We start from the raw sequence: 21,166 nt of genomic DNA on the forward strand, positions 1-21,166 counted from the left end.
TTTCCAGTACTTCCTTCCAGAACTCTATGCCCATTATTTGTTCTGGATAAAAAGAAGTCACTTTTCTGTGGGGTGGGAGTCATAGCATTCCTCAACTTCACCTATAGTCTCATCTTTGAAATGCCAAGAACTATCAAATTCACTAGAGATATGAAGATGCATAAAAAATAGTACTTGCCTCCAAGGAGCTTACCTATTAGTAGGAGATGTAAACTGTAAACAAGTGACACAAAACACAATGATGTATATAATGAAAATATGCCTAGGGTTGTAAAAAATCAATTTATCAATCACACAATGAGTGAGATTTGAGTCGGTTTCTGAAAGAAACTCCGTGTGAAGCAACAATATGATAAAGTTGTTGCAAAAGATAATAGTCTTAGGCTGCATTAGTAGAAACATAGAATTCAGCAAAAAGAAAGTAAACAAACATAGGACCAGGAGTCAGCAAGTCTGAGCTTCAGTTCAGGCTACACATCTGACTGTAAAATTTCATCAAGTTCTTGTTATCCATTTCCTCATCTGTATATATGAGCAATAGAGTCTAGTTTGCCTCCCTCTTGGGAGAATGGTAAGAATCAAAGGGGTCAGAAGAGTCTTTAATGGTCAGCAAATCCATTGTCTGTTGACAATCAAAAGTCCTTTACAAGGTGACCTCAGATATCTTCCAGTCTATACTTAAACAACTCCAGAGTAGGAAATTTACCACTTTTGAAAAGTCTGTTTCCTCTCTGCCAGATTCTAATAGTAGGCTTTTTGAAGTAGGGAGAACCATTTCTAAAATTTAAAAAAATTAATTTATAGACTCCTCTCTGCAAACACATAGAGGGAGAGTGGTAGTTGTTTTCCTCCTCTACCAACTGAGGAAATACAGGAAAAAGCAACTAGAATTTTCAAATGAGTTGGTACTTTATTTAAAATCTGTATTAAAAACTAATAAATTCATGTTTGAAACATGTCATTTAACCCATACACAAAGATTAGTGTGCAAACACTCCCAGCACCCATCATTGCTCCTCAGCTATCCAAGGAATTCAGATCCCCAGCCTGGGAATAATTACAATGGCTAAAATTTATTAAATACCTAATATGTGCTAGGCACAGTACAAGGTGTGTTACATAGGTGATCTCATTCAATCCTCACAATGGTCCTATAAGAAAAATTATTATCCAGAGGTGATGGGTGAGGAAATTGAGGCTAATGGCTAGAATGACTTGTTTAATGTACATATATACTAAGAAGGAGAACCAGGATTGGGATCCAAATTTGTGATGCTAGAGTCTACCTTGTTACTCTGTTCTGTTCCAAGGCAACCACAATGTCAGGTCAGTGTGGGAGAATGCTTTATGACAGTGGCTATTGTGCTAATCATGCTCCTCTTTCTGTGTGAATAAACTGGCATCCAAGCATCACCTTAATTCCAAAACCAGACAAAGACCCCACCAAAAAGGAGAATTATAGACCAATATCCCTGATGAACATGGATGCAAAAATTCTCAACAAGATACTAGCTAATAGGATACAACCATACATTAGGGAGATTATTCACCATAACCAAGTGGGATTCATCCCCGGCATGCAAGGCTGGTTCAACACTTGTAAAACAATCAATGTGATTCATCATATCAGCAAGAGAAAAACCAAGAACCATATGATCCTCTCAATAGACGCAGAGAAAGCATTTGACAAAATACAGCATCCATTCCTGATCAAAACTCTTCAGAGTGTAGGGATAGAGGGAAAATTCCTCAACATCTTAAAAGCCATCTATGAAAAGCCCACAGCAAATATCATTCTCAATGGGGAAACACTGGGAGCCTTTCCCCTAACATCAGGAACAAGACAGGGATGTCCACTCTCACCACTGCTATTCAACATAGTACTAGAAGTCCTAGCCTCAGCAATTAGACAACAAAAAGACATAAAAGGCATTCAAATTGGCAAAGAAGTCAAACTCTCCCTCTTCGCTGATGACATGATACTCTACATTGAAAACCCAAAAGTCTCCACCCCAAGATTGCTAGAACTCATACAGCAATTTGGCAGTGTGGCAGGATACAAAATCAATGCCCAGAAGTCAGTGGCATTTCTATACACTAACAATGAGACTGAAGAAAGAGAAATTAGGAGTCAATCCCATTTACAATTGCACCCAAAAGCATAAGATACCTAGGAATAAACCTAACCAAAGAGCCAAAGGATCTAAAAACTATAGAACACATCTGAAAGAAATTGAGGAAGACACAAAGAGATGGAAAAATATATCATGTTCATGGATTGGCAGAATTAATATTGTGAAAATGTCAATGTTACCCAGGGCAATTTACATGTTTAATGCAATCCCTATCAAAATATGATGGACTTTCTTCAGAGAGTTGGAACAAATTATTTTAAGATTTGTGTGGAATCAGAAAAGACCTCGAGTAGCCAGGGGAATTTTAAAAAAGAAAACCATATCTGGGGGCATCACAATGCCAGATTTCAGGTTGTACTACAAAGCTGTGGTCATCAAGACAGTGTGGTACTGGCACAAAAACAGACACATAGAGCAATGGAACAGAATAGAGAATCCAAAAGTGGACCCTCAACTTTATGGTGAACTTCGACAAAGCAGGAAAGACTATCCTGGAAAAAAGACAGTCTCTTCAATAAATGGTGCTGGGAAAATTGGACATCCACATGCAGAAGAATGAAACTAGACCACTCTCTTGCAACATACACAAAGATAAACTCAAAATGGATGAAAGATCTAAATTGAGACAAGATTCCATCAAACCCCTAGAGGAGAACACAGGCAACACCCTTTTTGAACTTGGCCACAGTAACTTCTTGCAAGATACACCCATGAAGGCAAGAGAAACAAAAGCAAAAATGAACTATTGGGATTTCATCAAGATAAGAAGCTTTTGCACAGCAAAGGATACAGTCAACAAAGCTAAAAGACAACCTACAGAATGGGAGAAGATATTTGCAAATAACGTATCAGATAAAGGGCTAGTTTCCAAGATCTATAAAGAACTTATTAAACTCAACAGCAAAGAAACAAACAATCCAATCATGAAATGGGCAAAAGACATGAACAGAAATCTTACAGAGGGAGACATAGACATGGCCAACAAGCACATGAGGAAATGCTCTGCATCACTTGCCATCAGGGAAATACACATCCAAACCACAATGAGATACCACCTCACACCAGTGAGAATGGGGAAAATTAACAAGGCAGGAAACCACAAATGTTGGAGAGGATGTGGAGAAAGGGAACCCTCCTGCACTGTTGGTGGGAATGTGAACTGGTGCAGCCACTCTGGAAAACTGTGTGGAGGTTCCTCAAAGAGTTAAAAATAGACCTGCCCTACAACCCAGCAATTGCACTGTTGGGGATTTACCCCAAAGATACAGATGCAATGAAACGCCGGGACACCTGCACCCCGATGTTTCTAGCAGCAATGTCCACAATAGCTAAAGTGTGGAAGGAGCTTCGGTGTCCATCGAAAGATGATGGATAAAGAAGATGTGGTCTATGTACACAATGGAATATTACTCAGCCATTAGAAACTACAAATACCCACCATTTGCTTCAACGTGGATGGAACTGGAGGGTATTATGCTGAGTGAAATAAGTCAATCGGAGAAGGACAAACATTATATGGTCTCATTCATTTGGGGAATATAAAAAATAGTGAAAGGGAATAAAGGGGAAAGGAGAAAAAATGAATGGGAAATATCAGAAAGGAAGACAAACATGAGAGACTCCTAACTCTCGGAATCGAACTATGGGTGGTGGAAGGGGAGGTGGGCCTGGGGTGGGGGTGACTGGGTGACAGGCTCTGAAGGGGGCACTTGATGGGATGAGCACTGGGTGTTATTCTGTATGTTGGCAAATTGAACACCAATAAAAAATAAATTTACAAAAAAATTAACTGTAATAATGGTTTTTATGGGCTAAATGAAACAATGAAGTAGACCCTCTGATGAATATTCATTGTTTTTCAGTGACTCAATATTAGCCCTCCACTATTGTAGGATTTCATTTAGTGATCAATCCTGATGGAAATTTGAATCCAAGTGCCCTGTTTTTTTCCCTAATCAAATGTCTGATGGAAGCTCAAAGATACACAAACTATTTCTCCTGGGACTTTGATTCTTATGTGGAATGAAGCATGGCTAAAAAATAAAATTAGAGTTTATCCTAAGACCCCTTCCACTCCATTCCTCCAAGAATTACTTGATTTCTGTCTTATCAGAGGCAGTCCTATATTTATCTTTGATTCTGTGAGCTTCCTCATATTTTTTCAATATACCAATCTGTGCTTGTTATAGTTGGTTTTAGCCATTTGCAAAAATAAGTTCTTAATGATATAAAACACCAGGAACAATCTCTAGCACATAGTTTTTGTTGTAGAGTTTGTTGATATTACTATTTTCACAACTGAAATCCTCCCTGGCAGCACTTCTACCAAACCTCTGGTCCTATGTGTGGGAACTAAGCACTCAGGACCTAATTATCATTGAGTGAATGGATACAATTTAGTTTCTAAATGTGATAGAGTAGTCAGTTTGCATTCATAGTAAGTCAGTGAAGGCACCCATGTGCCCACCAACTACCTTTCCAATATTATACAAGGCAGGAGCATATAAGAGTGCAGATAATAGGTACTAGAGTGCACAAGGTATTTCAGAGGAAGAGGAGATAGATCATTGAGCTTTGAAGAGAGTGTCTGAGCTAGGCTTTACAGAACTGTCACACTGGGACAGGCAATGAAGAGAAGGAGCAGATGTTACAGACAAAGGGTGGAGAGACAGTATAAGCAAAGGCATGCAAGACATGTTTGGGGACAACAAATAGACCATTTGGTTTGAAGACCAATCTCTGGCTGAAGCAGAAATTTATTATAGGATAATGGTAGTGGATAACGTTTAGAAAGGCAGATTGCAATTAATTTTAAACATAAAATTCTAGACATAGTCAAGTTGCAAACACTTCTATTAAAAGAGACTCCTTTCAACATCATCAGCATTATCTTTACCCATTGCCAATCTGAAAATATTTTTTTTAACATCTTCTGGATGTAATTTGGAACTATAGAATACTAGAGAGTTCTTGTTGCCCTTCAGAGAGGACATTTTGGAAACCATACATTCTTAGATAAAATTATCATATAATGACGACTTAGGGTCATTTCAAAGAACAGGTGCGGGTAAAATGTTCAGAAAATAGCACCTAAAGATGGAAAGTTTGTACTGATTGTACAAATTATACATGAATAATTCCATGAAGAAAAAAAGGTTTAAAAACAGCTAGTAACTTCTAAGTGTTTTTATTATTTGCTTTCCAATAAAGATATGCTTTCATGCCAGGCACGAAATGTCCACAACATAAAAACCTAACCAGAATGTTTAAACAGATGCTTATCAGTGCTGGGAACTGCCATAAAAGCTATTATGCTGGTGGTTTCCATTGTGATGGTCTCTACCACCTTATTAGGGGTCATAGCATTACTTTGTCCTTATTGAGCATAGAAAGTGGTGGTGGTAGGAGACTATAGGTTGCAAGTCTAAGGGTGGTGTTCGTAGAGGAGATTTGTTGATTTACTGATTAGCTACATACACATCTGAGTTCATTGTTCTCCACTTGGAAGCCCTTATGATAACCTGGGACTCGGATGGTATAAAAAGTAAATCCAGGCTTTCCTAGACCAGTACCAATAATAGCCATGGCAAAGCTTATTCTCCTGACAGGTGAGTCTGCAGTCAGAGACAGAGCCTTACTTTTACCTGATTTCCTTTTCTTTCTGCATCTGACAAGCCATGAAGGTGTCTTCACATTATACTTCTAGGGTGTTCCATTCTTCTTTCATCATTTCAAATTTCCAAGAGAATCCTGACATATACAAACCAGTCTATCTTTTATTCCTTTAATATCAGTTATCTCTAGTAACATTTCTACCTTCATTGATCCCATAGGCATTGTCCTAAAAGAAAGGCTTGTTTTCGTTCAATGCTTATCTTATTGTTATCCCTTATCGATTGTTTCTTGTTCTGTATTCATCTTCCTGTGGCCACCTCATTTTAATTGGTATTATTTTTATCTACATGCTTGCATCCTTGGTCTAGCTTTTCCAGGGATTAAAATCAGTAGAAATTATGTGTACTGTTTTTAGAGTTACTTGTCTTTTATCCCCTACTGTCCTACTGACTTGCTGATGTACCATAAAAATTTCAGCTAGAAACTCAGTCATTTAAAGGAATTAAGCAAGTAGATTGTTTAGGACAATTGATTTATTTTTATTTTTTTAATATTTTATTTATTTATTTATTCATGAGAGACACACAGAGAGAGGCAGAGACACAGACAGAGCTCCTGGCAGGGAACCCAATGGAACTCGATCCTGGGACCAGGATCATGCCCTGAGCCAAAGGCAGATGCTCAACCATTGAGTCACCCAGGGGTCCCTAGGACAATTGATTTAGAACAGTTGTTTAGAACAATGTGATTTACAACCCTTTTATAGTTTCAGAACCTTTTCTCAATGAAACCTCTAATTCAATTTACAGAACAATCATGTCAGAAGTGCTCTGGTAAGACCAGGGAGAGGCATCTGTTCTTGCCTCACAGTTACTGGTACTTCTTTTCTACTGCAAGAGCTCCTAAAAGGTGGCTCCCCAAAAATTCCAAGGCTCCGGGAGACACTGATGCACTGCTTCAGAGGATGCCTTGTCTGTGGAAGGTTGTACTCATCCTGGTTCAGGGAGATGAAGCATGGATGGTTGTGTACTTATTGAGTAGAGTACATTCTGGGTAATTTCAGTAGAAATTCAGTAGATCTTCTATAGATAGTAGACTGTGAACTCTGCATTCAGGAATATATATTACTGACATGAAAAATGGGAGAAGAGAAACCATGGCCATTTTTTACTAAGAGGAGGGAAGTGTAGATCTGTTGGTGCCTTCCTGGAAAGCCTATTTTTCAGCAGAATCCCTATTTGCCACTGGGTTGTAACAACCTATGGCAAATAAGATGGCACCCAAGGCCTCAGAATTAGATTCCATATGGTATAGACAATTGATTCAGAGTGCATGTGTTTTCCTTCCCTCTAGGTCTGGCTCTTCTGCTGAATACTCAGCTAGGTAAGTCATGAGCTCTGTCTTTTATATTTTCCTACCATAAACCACAAATCTCTATAAATTACTCATAATGCAATTGTCTGAATAATATATTTTTTAAAGTGTATCAAGAGATAAGCCATATGAGGGAAAGAGAGCTACTATCTACTTCATAGATGAGTTTGACATCGGGAGAACCTATTATTTTGGATTGACTGTCAGTGCTATCCTCCTTAGCATGACCACTGGGAGTTTAAGTTGGTATTCACTGGGTTTCACAGGAGTAATGGAGATCTTTTCTTACGTGGTTCGTAGGCTTAAGATCCCCAAATGACTCTGTTAAAGTAAAAAATAACTAATCCCAAGTCAGTGACTAGTTCCCAAGTTAGACTATTTTAACTCACTTGCAAGAGTATTTATATTAAATACCGCCACATAGAGTTCTGGCATTGAGGCAAAAGGAGGGAAATAAAAGTAGGGCCCAAACTCACAGCACATTTCAGTGGCACCTAAATCAGGGCATTATTCTCACTTCTTACTGCTCTCAGGTTCTGCTTACCAGTTGACATGCTACTTCACTAACTGGGCGCAGTACCGGCCAGGCCTGGGGAGCTTCAAGCCTGATGACATTGACCCTTGCCTATGTACTCACTTGATCTATGCCTTTGCTGGGATGAAGAACAATGAGATCACCACCATCGAATGGGATGATGTGACTTTCTACCAAGCCTTCAATGGCCTGAAAAACAAGTAAGAGATGGTGGAGAGATCTAATTTGGTGTCTCCTAGGTCAGTGCTTCCCAAACATTAATATGCAAACAAATTACCTGATATCGTCTTAAAATGAGTTCAGATTCAGTGAGTGTGAGGTGAGGACCAAGATTCTACATTTCAAACAAGCTCCCCGATGATGCTGATGCTTCTGGTCCAGGAAACTACACTTTAAGTAGCAATGATATAGATAACATAGCACATCGCCTGCTTTCTAACATATTCAAACTATATCAGTTCTGTCTCTTCTTTTCCCTGCCAATATCTTTCATTATGACCCAAGAAACTGCAAGCCATAGTAGCTACTTACATCAGAGAATAGGAGGTAGAAGATAATGAAGATTAGACATCACTGAGCCCCCAAATCAGAAATGTCTGCTGTATCTTAAGAGTTCTATTTGTGTAAAAAGGAAACATAACAAAGAAACAATAACCCTGGTATCTTTTAATTTCTGGTTTTCTCAGTTTAGCTATTTCTAGGAAAAATAAGGCTACATACCATCACTACCACCAGTAGTGGTACTATCTTGAATGTAGCTGCTAGAATTAAAGCTGTGATAGAGAGGAAATAAACTCCTTTGGAATGGTATTTTTTGAAGTGTGATCCATTAACTCTGCATCAAAATCGGATGGGGTACCTGATAAAAATGTCAATTCCTCCCATAGTTCAACTAAATCAGAATCTCTGAGAAAGGGGCTATAACACCAAAATTTTAATGATTTCCCACTCTGACCCTTGTATTCCATTCTTATATAAACTGAGAGCCACTATTCAAAAAATGTGCATAATTTTAATCAATTGATTTATATTCATTATTTTGGAGGCTGAGAGGGTAATTACGCTCAAGCAACATTATCATTTCATCTGAAGGAACAGAATATGATTTAATTATGCTTTTAAGTTTTATATATATTATGTTGGCAAATTGAACCCCAATAAAAAAAGTTTTATAGATATTATGGCTAATGGATTCATATTTTTACAAAATCTGCTCTCATAGTGTGGATTTCCTCAAAGAATTTTGACTGCATTTATTATAACAACACAATTTTTGTTGTTATTGAAGTATAATTAACACACAGTGTTATATTAGTTTCAGGTTTGCAATATAATGATTCAACAATTTTATACATTACTTAGTGCTCATTATGATAAGTGTACTCTTAATCTCCTTCTTATTTCACTCATCCCCCTATCCACCTCCCCTCTGATAACTACCAGTTTGTTTTCTATATTTAAAAGTCTGTTTTTTGTTTGTCTCTTTTTTGTTTGTTTTATTAAATTCCACATATGATTGAAATAATATGGCATTTGTCTTTCTCTGATTGACTTATTTCACTTAGTATTATACTTAGTATTGGATAACAGCATAATTTTTATAAAGAAAGTCTTCAGTACTGATGGAAAATTATCCTACAGGATATCTTTATTTATTTATTTATTTTATTTATTTGACAGAAAGAGAGCGTACAAGCAGGTGGAGCAGCAGGCAGGGGGAGAGGGAGAAGCAGGCTCCCTGTGGAGCAGGTTGCCCAATGTGGGGCTCGATCCCAGGACCCTGGGATCATGACATGAGCCGAAGGCAGATGCCCAACCAACTGAGCCACCCAGGGGGCCCTATCCTGCAGAATATGTTATCAAGGCAACATCAAAGTATATGACCAGGCCCAATGCCAAAGCAATGTTATGTTAAATAGAAGGACTTGTGAATTTTGAAGCTTTTCTTTTCTATTCTTCACTTTTTAGGAACAGCCAGCTGAAAACTCTCCTGGCCATTGGAGGCTGGAACTTTGGAACTGCTCCGTAAGTCCTCTGTGAGAGAGCCTGGTGTTCATTTGTTATTGAAAACACGTTATGTTCCTTAAACTTCACAATCTAAGACAGGTTATGAAGGATATGTATTAAACAAATAGGCTACTGGGCTACTAGAGTAAATTACCAGAACCTCAAAATTATTTATTCTATACAAAATAAAATTATTTATTTTACATTTAGATGGATATTCTGGGATTCTATTCACAGCCATTTAGTTACTGAGATTTCAAAACAACCTGTTCCTAAAGTATTTCAAAAGCACAATACCTGCGTAGAGTGTGATAGCACTCCTATTTATCTTCTAGGAGAAGAGAAGAGAAGTCATGCAAATAAACCAGAAGACTTCTTTGAGGGCATATGAACTTGGCGCGGGGCGGGGGCGGGGGTGGCCAAGGTTTGGAGAGAGAACAGTGAGCTGGGAAGCCAGGTGTTCAAAGCAACAAATGCAACCTAGGAAAAAAATCAGAGCTGGGTGGATAACAAAATAAAGAGAACACTGAGGTCCCATGGCTGACTGAGCACTGATTACAAAGTAAGTACAAGAGAAAATCAGAAGCATATTTATATTCAGGTTGTGTGTCCTGGTGAAGAGCTCTGAGGTGGAAATCTAAAAGTTTAATTTTACCACAAGGTGTTAGGATCACCAAGGCACTCCCTCACCTTTCTTTCTTTGGGTCTCCCTCAGCTTCACTGCCATGGTTTCCTCTCCTGAGAACCGCCAGACTTTCATTGCTTCAGTGATCAAATTCCTGCGCCAGTACGAGTTTGATGGGCTGGACTTTGACTGGGAGTACCCTGGCTCTCGTGGGAGCCCTCCTCAGGACAAACATCTCTTCACCGTCCTGGTGCAGGTGAGGATGGAAATGGCAGTCTCTAGCCCAAGAAAATTCAAAGCCTTTTCTTTCCACAGAGAATCTAGTGGTTCCCAACTACAACTAAACTGGAATTTAGAATTATGGAATCTTCACATCGCAGATTCTTAGAGATCATGCCTTCATTCAAGAGCATTTCACAATGATAACAAGAACACATGTGTGCTATGTGCCAGGCACTATTCTGGTTTATTCTACTATTCTATTTTAAAAATTATAACTCATTTCACTTGTACATCTAGTCTGTCATCTAGGTACTATAAGTATCACAATCTTTTTTTTAAATTTTGATTTATTTATTATTATTATGACTTATTATGATGATTTATTTATGATACACAGAGAGAGAGAGAGAGAGGCAGAGACATAGGCAGAGGGAGAAGCAGGCTCCATGCACCGGGAGCCAGACGTGGGATTCGATCCCGGGTCTCCAGGATCGCGCCCTGGGCCAAAGGCAGGCGCTAAACCGCTGCGCCACCCAGGGATCCCTCACAATCTTTATTTACAGAGGAAACTAAGGTTTAAGCAAGTTGCTTAATACCTAGACCCTGATCAAAGATTTTCAAGCCCAATTCTCAGAAAAAGGTTCCCATACACAAATGTACACACACCCAGGGGTGGCAGCAGCTCCCCCTCTCAACAATACACACTAGTGTCCCCTAGGCAGCTAGGCCAGGCACATCATGATGGCTTTGACATGTCAAAGCCTCCAGCTATTCAAACACCAACTTGGATGTTGATGTGAAGCCATTTTGCAGATGTACTCAAAGCCCCTAATCAACTGACATTAAGCAAGACTATAGTGGGTAATTTGAGAGGCTTGATTCAATCAGCTTAAAGGTTTTTTAACGAAGGGCAGAGGCTCTCCCCACGAAATCCCATCTGAGAACAGCAGCTTCAACCTGTGCTATGTGGGTTCCAGCCTGCACATGATATTCTCTGACAGCCAGGCCTGATTTTGTATTTGCTTATTATATTAGCTAGCCGCCCCCCCCCCCCCGATCACATAGGCCAATTCTTTGTAATGAATTAAATGCACGTATACATACATAGAAAGTCTTGTAGTGGTTCTGCTTCACAGCTTTAGCCCTGGTAAACACCAATATTAAGGACAAGACCCCACACCTAAGCTGAGGGGCTAGACACCTATGGAAGTCTCCCAGGAGCACTCAATCCACCCCCTCTCCAAGATATGGTTAAAGAAAAAAAAAACCCTAGTAGGGGTCATAACTACCCTTGTAGTCTGGCTACCAAGCCCCCTGCCTCTAACCATTGCACTAGACTGCCTACTATTACTGAACACCTACTCTGTCCCAGATATTGGCTTAGGTGTCAGGTTGAAGATAAGAATAAGATAATCCTTGGCTTTAGGGAATATAATATGAGGTGGCAGGTTGAAAAATAACCAACAATTATAGTATGCTTTGAGTACACTGCAGCAGGTATAGAGGGTACCTAATTGTACTCTGGGAAAGGATCGAGAAGAGCTTCCTAGAGAAAGTGACACTTGGGCTCAATCTTGAAAGCAACTGGTATTAGCAATGAATAGGGGAACCTCACAAATGAATACATGTGGATGATTGAGTCATATGAGTCTGCATATGTGGCAAGAAACAGATCATGTGGGACTTGTATGTGATGTTAAGGAATTTGGGTTATATCTCAAGGTTGTAGGGCAGCTTTGAAAGTAATGGAGAGATATGATGAAATTTGTGCTTTAGAAAGGTAACACTGGCTTAACCATGGAGGACGAATCAGAAGCAGGTAGGAAGGCAAGGATATAGTGCTGATGGCCCAAACAAAGGTTCTAACAGTGAGGACAGAAAGGGCAAGTATACAAGGGACATTAGGAGGGTACAATCGATAGGATTTGGACACCAATTGGAAGTGGAAAAGAAAAATAAAATAAGATAATAAAAATAAAGGAAGTGGAAAAGAGAGGACTTTCAGTTTACTGACTTTGAGAAGGGTTTGATTGTGTTTCTATTAACTAAAATGTAAAAACAAGAAGAAGAAGAACAGATTTGAAACAAGAAAGACTCATTAATTTGTCTTTGAACACCAGGAGTGAGAGGAATCTGTAGGACCTCCTTTAGGAATGGCCAATAGTCACTGAATGAATACCACTCCAGAGTTCAGGACAAAGAAACTAACTTTATATTCTATATTAAAGTTATCAGCAAAGGCAAATAATTAAGAGATCACCAAGGAAAAGTGAATGGAGTAAGAAAAGCCAAGGATGGTTTTTAGATCTACTCTCTTCCAAGATAGTTTCTACACCATCTCACATACTAGATCAGCCTCCAAAAGGTTTCAATGTTAAGTAACTCACTAGTTGAAAAGTCAATCTACTTATTTTGTTGAACAGATCTAGGGATTAAAAAGAACATCTCTATTCTTAGCCAAAACATGCCTCCAGTCATAATTTATGACTTCTAGTCATTGGGAGTCTAGCTCTGCCCATCAAAATAACAAAGGATAAAACACCTTTTATAATTTGTCATTCAATATTTGCAAACTGCTATAACATCCTGCTTATAATTTCTCTTCCTCAAGTTTAAATATCCTAATTCCTTTAACCAGTATCACATGACAATTCTCAGACCCACCCTTCACTCTGACACACCCTAATAATACAATTATAAAAACTGAACCCAGTCCTCCAAATGAGATTAGAGTCACCCAAAGTAAATATGCTAGTGCTGGATGGGAACCTATCACCTGGTAACCACTTCCTTTATTGGCTAAATCAGCTTTCATTTGATGGGATGTCAGTCCTATGAAGTAATTTGTTTACTGGATGAAGGGAAGCAACATATATACTGCCAAAAGCTGGATATAGGTTACTGCAGCAAATTCAGAATATAGTGATATAAATGGAGCTCTGACAGGTCATCTGGGACCTACATCTGATCATGACCTGGCTACTAACTTGCTCTGGGACTTTGGTGGAATTGTCTAGCATCTAGTCATATTAGATAGCTATAAAACTGATTAATGTCATCTAAAGTAAGACAAAATGGATAAAGAAGATGTGGTTTATGTATACACTGGAATATTACTCAGCCATTAGAAACGACAAAAACCCACCATTTGCTTCGACGTGGATGGAACTGGAGGGTATTATGCTGAGTGAAATAAGTCAATCAGAGAAGGACAAACGTTTTATGGTCTCATTCATTTGGGGAATATAAAAAATAGTGAAAGGGAATAACGAAGAAAGGAGAAAAATGAGTGGGAAATATTAGAAAGGGAGACAGAACATGAGAGACTTCTAACTCTGGGAAACGAACTAGGGGTGGTGGAAGGGGAGGTGGGCAGGGGGTGGGGGTGACTGGGTGACGGGCACTGAGGGGGGCACTTGATGGGATGAGCACTGGGTGTTCTATATGTTGGCAAATTGAACACCAATAAAAAATAAATTTATAAATAAAAAAATAAATAAAGACAAAATATATGAAAATATTTTGAAAAAGAAAAGGGTGATACAAACTTATGATTTAAGGGGCTGAAATCATATGCATAGATGACCTACCGTACTTGATTATTTTATAGGAAATGCGTGAAGCTTTTGAACAGGAGGCCCAGCAGATCAACAAGCCCAGGCTGATGATCACTGCAGCAGTCGCTGCTGGTATCTCCAACATCCAGTCTGGATATGACATCCCCCAGCTGTCCCAGTGAGTGATTCAGTTTATCCTCAAACTCACTTTTGCAAAGTAGACTTGTCCTCAGTCTCTCTTGCTATTTAGGGACCTTGTTCAGGAGGCTTTGGAAATGGTATCTTTTGCCTACATAGGAAATGACTATCACAAACATTTTTAAATCCCTTAGGTACCTGGACTACATCCATGTCATGACCTATGACTTCCATGCCTCCTGGGAGGGCTACACTGGAGAGAACAGCCCCTTATACAAATACCCTTCTGACACTGGCAGCAATGCCTACCTCAATGTGGTGAGTCCCTGCACACATGCAGATGCAGACCAGGTATGGTTGTATATCACATGGAGATTCAGGGACAAAACAAATGAAAATTCTACAAATATCTCACTTGGATAACTATCCGTTCTAGGGGCTAAGCATATCTCATTAACTATAATTTCACCAAAATGCTTTGAAAAAATACTATCTGTCATTAACATCATATAATTTTGCCTATCAGAACAGCAGACTATCATAACTAAGCACTGGGTCATCCACGGGGTGGTATCTTTAGCTAACACCCTGCCATTGCAGGATTATGTCATGAACTACTGGATGGACAATGGGGCCCCAGCTGAGAAGCTCATCGTTGGATTCCCTGCCTATGGCCACACCTTCATCCTGAGTGACCCGTCCAACACTGGCATTGACGCCCCCACCTCTGGCGCTGGTCCTGCTGGGCCCTACACCAGGCAGGCTGGGTTCTGGGCCTACTATGAGGTATGTAGATTAGGCTGTGCAATTCTGTGGATTCCATGCCCTGTGCTAAACAGAATGAGTGCTTATTCTGTCCACTGCGTATCTACTTAAAGCACAGCTATCATTCCAAATGCTTCAAGTATTTAAATAAGCTATTCATTTACCTAATCTAGTATGAAGAGCACTTATAATGAACAATATCCCTTCAAGAAACAGACTACATATTTAAGGTCATTTATATTAGCATAAAATGGAATAAAAGAACTATATGTCTCATATTAATGTGGGTTCCTAAAATCAAGCATTAAGGATAGGGATAACAGGAATATTTCAAAAGCAACTTGATCCCATTAATTTCAAATAACAACCCATAATTAGAAAACAGGAGAATCCCAATTGAAGACAAGAAAGAAAAATAATCAAAGAGACAAGTGTTTATTTTTTTCCCATGGGAATCATATTTAAAAGATTTGATCTCTTGACTTTTTAAAGATCTGTACCTTCCTGAAAAATGGAGCCACTCAGGCATGGGATGCTCCTCAGGATGTGCCCTACGCCTATCAGGGCAATGAGTGGGTTGGCTATGATGATGTCAAGAGCTTCGGAATTAAGGTAAGGTCAGCCCCTCTGACGTACTGTGGGCCCAAGCATGAGTCCAGGGAAGTAAAATGACCTTTGGTGTCCTTGATCCTTAAATAGGCTCAGTGGCTTAAGGAGAACAATTTTGGAGGTGCCATGGTCTGGGCCATTGACCTGGATGACTTCACAGGCACTTTCTGCAACCAGGGCAAGTTCCCCCTGGTCAACACCCTGAAGAAAGCCCTTGGGCTACAGAGTGCAAGTAAGTGAAAACAGGAGAATGCCAGGGGTAGACAATGACTCCTCTCTAATTCAAAAGGCAGCTCTAACATCTGTCTGCCCCACAGGCCAGAGAGTCACTTCTCATTTCACCTCACTGCTCTTGCCCACTGAGACACACAGGTGCTGCATTATTTCCCTACCCTTGAACTCCCAGGTCAGGAATATTATGCTGTTGTGGAAAACTAGGCCTACGGGGGGGGGGGGGGTTCCATGTTGGCTAAATCTTAAAGGTATGGGAAAGCCCCCAAGAAACTAGGCTGACCTTCAAAATATAAGCATTTTACTTTTTCCTTTTTTTTTTTTTTTTTTTTTACTTTTTCCTTATTAAAAGTCTCTCTCAGTCCACCTGGAGACTGAACAAGAAACTCTAAGTACTGCTCACATGTTTTTAATCTATAATTCAGGGGAGATACCACATCGCTAAACTTTTTCCAGATTTTTCTCTTAGAGCTTATTGGCTTGCCACTTATATACCTAGATCCTAGAAAAGTATTTTGGACATACTGGCACTCAGTAATTTTTGTAAAAAGTTGGGACACCTGGGTGGCTCAGTGGTTAAGCACCTGCCTTGGCCTGGGGTGTGATCCTGGAGTCCCAGGATCAAGTCCCACATCGGGTTCCCTGCATGGAGCCTGCTTCTCCCTCTGCCTGTGTCTCTGCCTCTCTCTCTTTGTGTGTGTCTCATGAATAAATAAATAAGATCTTTTTAAAAAGTTATTTTGACATAAAGGAAGAGAGAACTTTTTGTTTTTTTTTTAATTTTTAAATTTTTTTTATTGGAGTTCAATTTGCCAACACATAGCATAACACCCAGTGCTCATCCCACAAAGTGCCCCCCTCATTGCCCATCACCCAGTCACCCCAATCCCCCGCCCATTTCCCCTTCCACCACCCCTTGTTCATTTCCCAGAGTTAGGTGTCTCATGTTTTGTCACCCTCACTGATATTTTCACTCATTTTCTCTCCTTTCCCTTTATTCTCCTTCACTAATTTTTATATTCCCCAAATGAATGAGACCATATAATGTTTGTCCTTTTCCAATTGACTTATTTCACTCAGCATAATTTAAAACCAGAGTAGCTTGAAATTGTAGCTTTCCCTGAGTATGGAGTTCTCTTGTGATCTCCTCACTAGTAAGGATCTAGAGCTAACAGCACCCCACCTCCAGACCTTCAGGGCCACTAGTCTCCTCACCTCTAGGAGTCCCTGGGAGCCTCTCCCAGGTCCATGAATCTGTTTTGTGCTGTTTCAGGTTGTACCGCCCCTGCTCAGCCTGTGGAACCCATACCTTCTCCTCCCAGGAGTGCAAGTGGGAACGGGAACAGCAGCTCTGGAAGCAGCTCTGGAAGCAGCTCTGGAAGCAGCTCTGGAGGCAGTGGATTCTGTGCTGGAAAAGCCAATGGCCTCTACCCTGTGGCAAATAACAGAAATGCCTTCTGGCATTGCCTGAATGGAGTCACATACCAGCAAAACTGCCAGGCTGGGCTTGTCTTTGACACCAGTTGTGATTGCTGCAATTGGGCATAAACCTGACCTGTCTCCATTCCCGAGTCTCCTTTGCTTAGTACATCTTGCTCCTACTTAGAGTTCTGCAATAAAAGCCATTAGTCAAAACATGAGCGTTTTGGGTTTTAATTGCTTTGGGTGGAAACCTATCTAGATGTGAAAAGACAGGCTGCTCAGGGGGAGGAGGTGGTGAGGAAAGGGAGTGCCAGCAACCCCACAGTCTTCTCTTTGCCTAGGTTGATCTGCATGAAAGTTGGAGGCTGTCGGGAGGAAATGCTTGAATATTTAGTGTTGGGATCGGATGAAGAAGATAGGTCTGTAGCCTGGTGACTGTGCTCTGGAAAGAGCCAGAATGATTCTGTGAGACTTGGGGGCACAGGCATGTGTGGCTTACTCAAAAAGCAGATGCCCAGGGCATTCTGTCCATATCTACTGAGGTCCCCAATCTGGTCCAGTGCCTCCTAGACCAGGCACTGGGAAGATCTGTGTAGTGGACTCCTTTGGAGATGTCTGCCCAGCCTGTGGACCAGGGGTGTCCCTTTATTAGGAGATTGTCCCCTTCTGCTGCCGTGCTTATACTACATCTTCTCCTACCCTGGCTTGGCTGATTGGCTAGGACGGACATCAGACTTAAGAGGGCTAATCAGATTATCAAGCCTTAAAATCTGCAACTGACAACAAGGAATGGCTGTCATACCCTGAGTGGCTTGCCCTGGGATATTTAAACTCAAGAGGTATAGTGAGGGACTGCAGAGAAGGGCAGTTACAGAGCAAGAAGACTAAAGGGGAACTACAGAGAAAAGCCACTATGAGAGATGGAGGACACTCACTGACAGCTTTCCACCTTCTGATTACAGCTCCTTACTGAGATCCAGATGCATTTCTGCATTTGGGCTCTGTGAAGTACCCTATATCTATACGATAAGTTCCTCTTTGCTGCTTAAGCTGGCTTAAGTTTGTTTTTATTTCAACTAAAAGAATCCTAATCCTAATGGCTCCTGTTCTTTTTCTGGCAGACTTAATGTATGTCAAACTCTGTTCTAGGTATTTTACATGTATCTTATTATTTAATTCTCCCAGCCACCATGTGAGGAAGATTAACATTAATTCCAGGAAACTGAAGCACAGAGGAATCAAGTCACCTGTCCAAGATCACATAATAGGTGCAGAGCCAGATCTCAAGCCAGGCAGGCTGGCACCAGGGCTCACAGTCCTAACTTGTATATTTTACCACCTCCCTTCATACAGATGTCAGCGTTCACACAGTAGATGGCCACGTTGGTGACAGTGATGAGGCACAAGCAGCTTTATGAGTAATGATGACACACTCATGATCATACTCACAGCCCTTAGTCATTATTATGTGCCAGGTAATATTCTAGGTACTAAAGACATAGTAGTAAATAAGATAAAGACTCTACCTCTATGGTGATTATATTTTGATGCTGAGAGTGTTAGGCAAACAAAGAAATGAGAAAAGTGTAATAATGATAGAAAATGACAAGGGAACAAACGTACTTTTGTTTGGACAGTCCAGGTAGGCCTCTGTGAGGGGTTCCTGGGTGATACAGTTGAATAAGTGCCCGACTCTTGGTTTCAGCTCAGGTCATGGGATCAAGCCCTGGGTCAGGCATGGAGTCTGCTTGAGATTCTCTCTCCCTCACCCCCTGCCCCTCTCCACACCCCACTCAAATAAATAAATAATCTTTTAAAAAGGGGGAAAGGCTTCTGTGGGGAGTTCCCAAATGGGATGAGCCTTGATATTCAAGAAGAACCAGTCATTTTGAGATCTGGGAAGAGGGCATTTCAGGCAGAAGTGCAGCAGCTACAAAGTCCTTGAGCTAGAAATGAATGTGGCATGTTAGAAAAAAGACCAGGGTTGCACAGAGGTAGTGAGCACAGAAAAGAAATAAAGAGGAGTCAGATTACATAAGGTCTTGAAACATGGTTAGAAGTTTGGATTTTGGGGCACATGTGTGGCTCAGTGGCTGAGCATCTTGCTTCGGCCAGGTCATGATCCCAGGGTCCTGGGATCAAGTCCCACATCGGGCTCCCCACAGAGAGCTTGCTTCTCCCTCTGCCTATGTCTCTGCCTCTCTCTTCTTTCTCTCTCTCTTTGTGTGTGTGCGTCTCATGAATAAATAAATAAAATCTTTATAAAAAATAAGTTTGTATTTTATTTTGAATGAGTTGTGGAGCCATTGGAAGTTTATGGCAGGGATGGGGAGGTGGCGCTGTGATCTAAATTCACCATTGAGAAGACAGGGCTGGGACAGCATTACAGAATGTGGGAAAATCGGAGAAGGACAAACATTATATGGTCTCATTCATTTGGGGAATATAAAAAATAGTGAAAGGGAATAAAGGGGAAAGGAGAAAAAATGAGTGGGAAATATCAGAAAGGGAGACAGAACATGAGAGACTCCTAACTCTGGGAAACGAACAAGGGGTAGTAGAAAGGGAGGTGGGCAGGGGGTGGGGGTGACTGGGTGACGGGCACTGAGGTGGGCACTTGATGGGATGAGCACTGGGTGTTATTCTATATGTTAGCAAATTGAAACCAATAAAAATAAATTTAAAAAAAAGAATGTGGGAAAATCACACTCATGGTGATTGTAGCTGATGTATTGACTTCTGAGCACTTACATGACATGCCTTGGAGATCAAAAGCATAGATATAGGAGTGTCCTCAATAAGCAGGGGAAGGCAAAAGCCAGTAAAATTCGGTATTATTATTAATATAAACACATTTCTTTTTTAAGATTTTATTTATTTGAGAGAGTATGCGAGCACAAGCAGAGGCAGAGGCAGAGGAGAAGTAGACTCCCCGGTGAGCAGGGAGCCTGACACAGGCCTCAATCCCAGCCCAGGACCCTGGGACCCGGGTCCCAGGATTATCCAACTGAACCACGTAGGTGCCCCAAAGTAATTACACTTCTCAGCAAAGAATAAGAAAGCCTAGAGTAAAACAGAACATAGGAATTTGGGCAGTCTTTTTGGAAGGAGTTTCCATTTAAGTCACTACTATGGCAAATGACACTGAGGAAAGGATATGCAGGGAACTAGACTTGGTGAAGGACATGAAAGAGGCCATTGATCTGAGGAAAAGTGTCTTTGAACAATACAATGACCAGTTGCTAGATCAAATTGGTTTCCCAGACATACCTTCTTCTAATGCCACTATTTTCCCATAATGATTGATTCTGTCATCATTTCTAGAATGCAAAAACTACTGCAGCCCCCAAAAATGGTGTCTCCCATTTCTCCTGCTACATTTACATATTAACTAGTCTATCAAGTGAAAGTTTACCGCACCTGCTACATGCAAGAAGAGGACATGCACAATCTGGCTCTAGATCTATGAAGGCTCTAACCTCACCTCATTTGACTCTTCTCATTCCCTCTATTTTACCTAGTTCAGCTTCTTTTTCTGTTTCTCAAGTAGCCCAGGCATGTTACTGCCTCAGGGCCTTTGCACAAGCTACGACACTCACCTCAGATTTCCATTCGACTTTTGACCTCACTTTCTTCAGGCCTTTCTTCAAAGCCAACTTCTCAGGGAGGCCATTTCTGGCTGCACAACCTAAAATTGAAACCTCCTTATTCCTTCTCCCCTTCCTGTGCTTCTTTTTTCTTGGTACCTGCCATATCATACATATTATATATTTATCATTTTTATTGTCTGCCTCCTTCAGGAGAATTAACCTCTGTGAGGATAAGGATTTGGGTTTACTGCTATGTTCCCATTGCCTAGAGCAGTGCCTGGCATATTGTGAGAGTTTAATAAGTGCTTGTTTAATAAATAAATTAATGAGGACAGAAAGGG

General features: G+C 40.5%; 1 protein-coding gene and 2 long non-coding RNA genes across 4 annotated transcripts in view; 1 reads left to right on the forward strand and 2 right to left on the reverse strand.

Annotated features, from left to right (window-relative positions):
- LOC140638165 (uncharacterized) overlaps positions 1-7,851 on the reverse strand; it is a 29,013-nt gene extending 21,162 nt beyond the window's left edge. Inside the window, exon 1 of the long non-coding RNA XR_012035341.1 lies at positions 7,762-7,851. This is a non-coding gene — a long non-coding RNA (uncharacterized lncRNA). The remainder of the gene's footprint in view (positions 1-7,761) is intronic.
- Positions 5,541-17,450, forward strand: CHIA (chitinase acidic). Of its 2 annotated transcripts, XM_072834979.1 has the most exons (11): positions 5,541-5,743; positions 7,104-7,133; positions 7,658-7,859; positions 9,628-9,684; positions 10,382-10,547; positions 14,124-14,248; positions 14,403-14,526; positions 14,809-14,994; positions 15,466-15,585; positions 15,673-15,814; positions 17,087-17,450. In XM_072834979.1, the coding sequence occupies exons 1-11, from the start codon at positions 5,719-5,721 to the stop codon at positions 17,359-17,361; spliced, it is 1,452 nt and encodes a 483-aa protein (XP_072691080.1). In that variant the 5' UTR covers positions 5,541-5,718; the 3' UTR covers positions 17,362-17,450. The 2 variants fall into 2 exon arrangements, with proteins under 2 accessions (XP_072691080.1, XP_072691081.1); XM_072834980.1 differs by lacking the exons at positions 5,541-5,743; positions 7,104-7,133; positions 7,658-7,859; positions 9,628-9,684 and adding an exon at positions 10,122-10,228.
- LOC140638164 (uncharacterized) lies at positions 9,973-18,597 on the reverse strand. The gene is made up of 3 exons (XR_012035340.1): positions 18,483-18,597; positions 17,123-17,245; positions 9,973-10,146 (listed from the first exon to the last, which is right to left on the reverse strand). It is a non-coding gene; the product is annotated as an uncharacterized lncRNA (long non-coding RNA).
- Positions 18,598-21,166: the final 2,569 nt, after the last annotated feature.

This window comes from Canis lupus, chromosome 8 (assembly GCF_048164855.1).
Source record: "Canis lupus baileyi chromosome 8, mCanLup2.hap1, whole genome shotgun sequence".
Taxonomy (NCBI): Eukaryota; Metazoa; Chordata; class Mammalia; order Carnivora; family Canidae; genus Canis; species Canis lupus.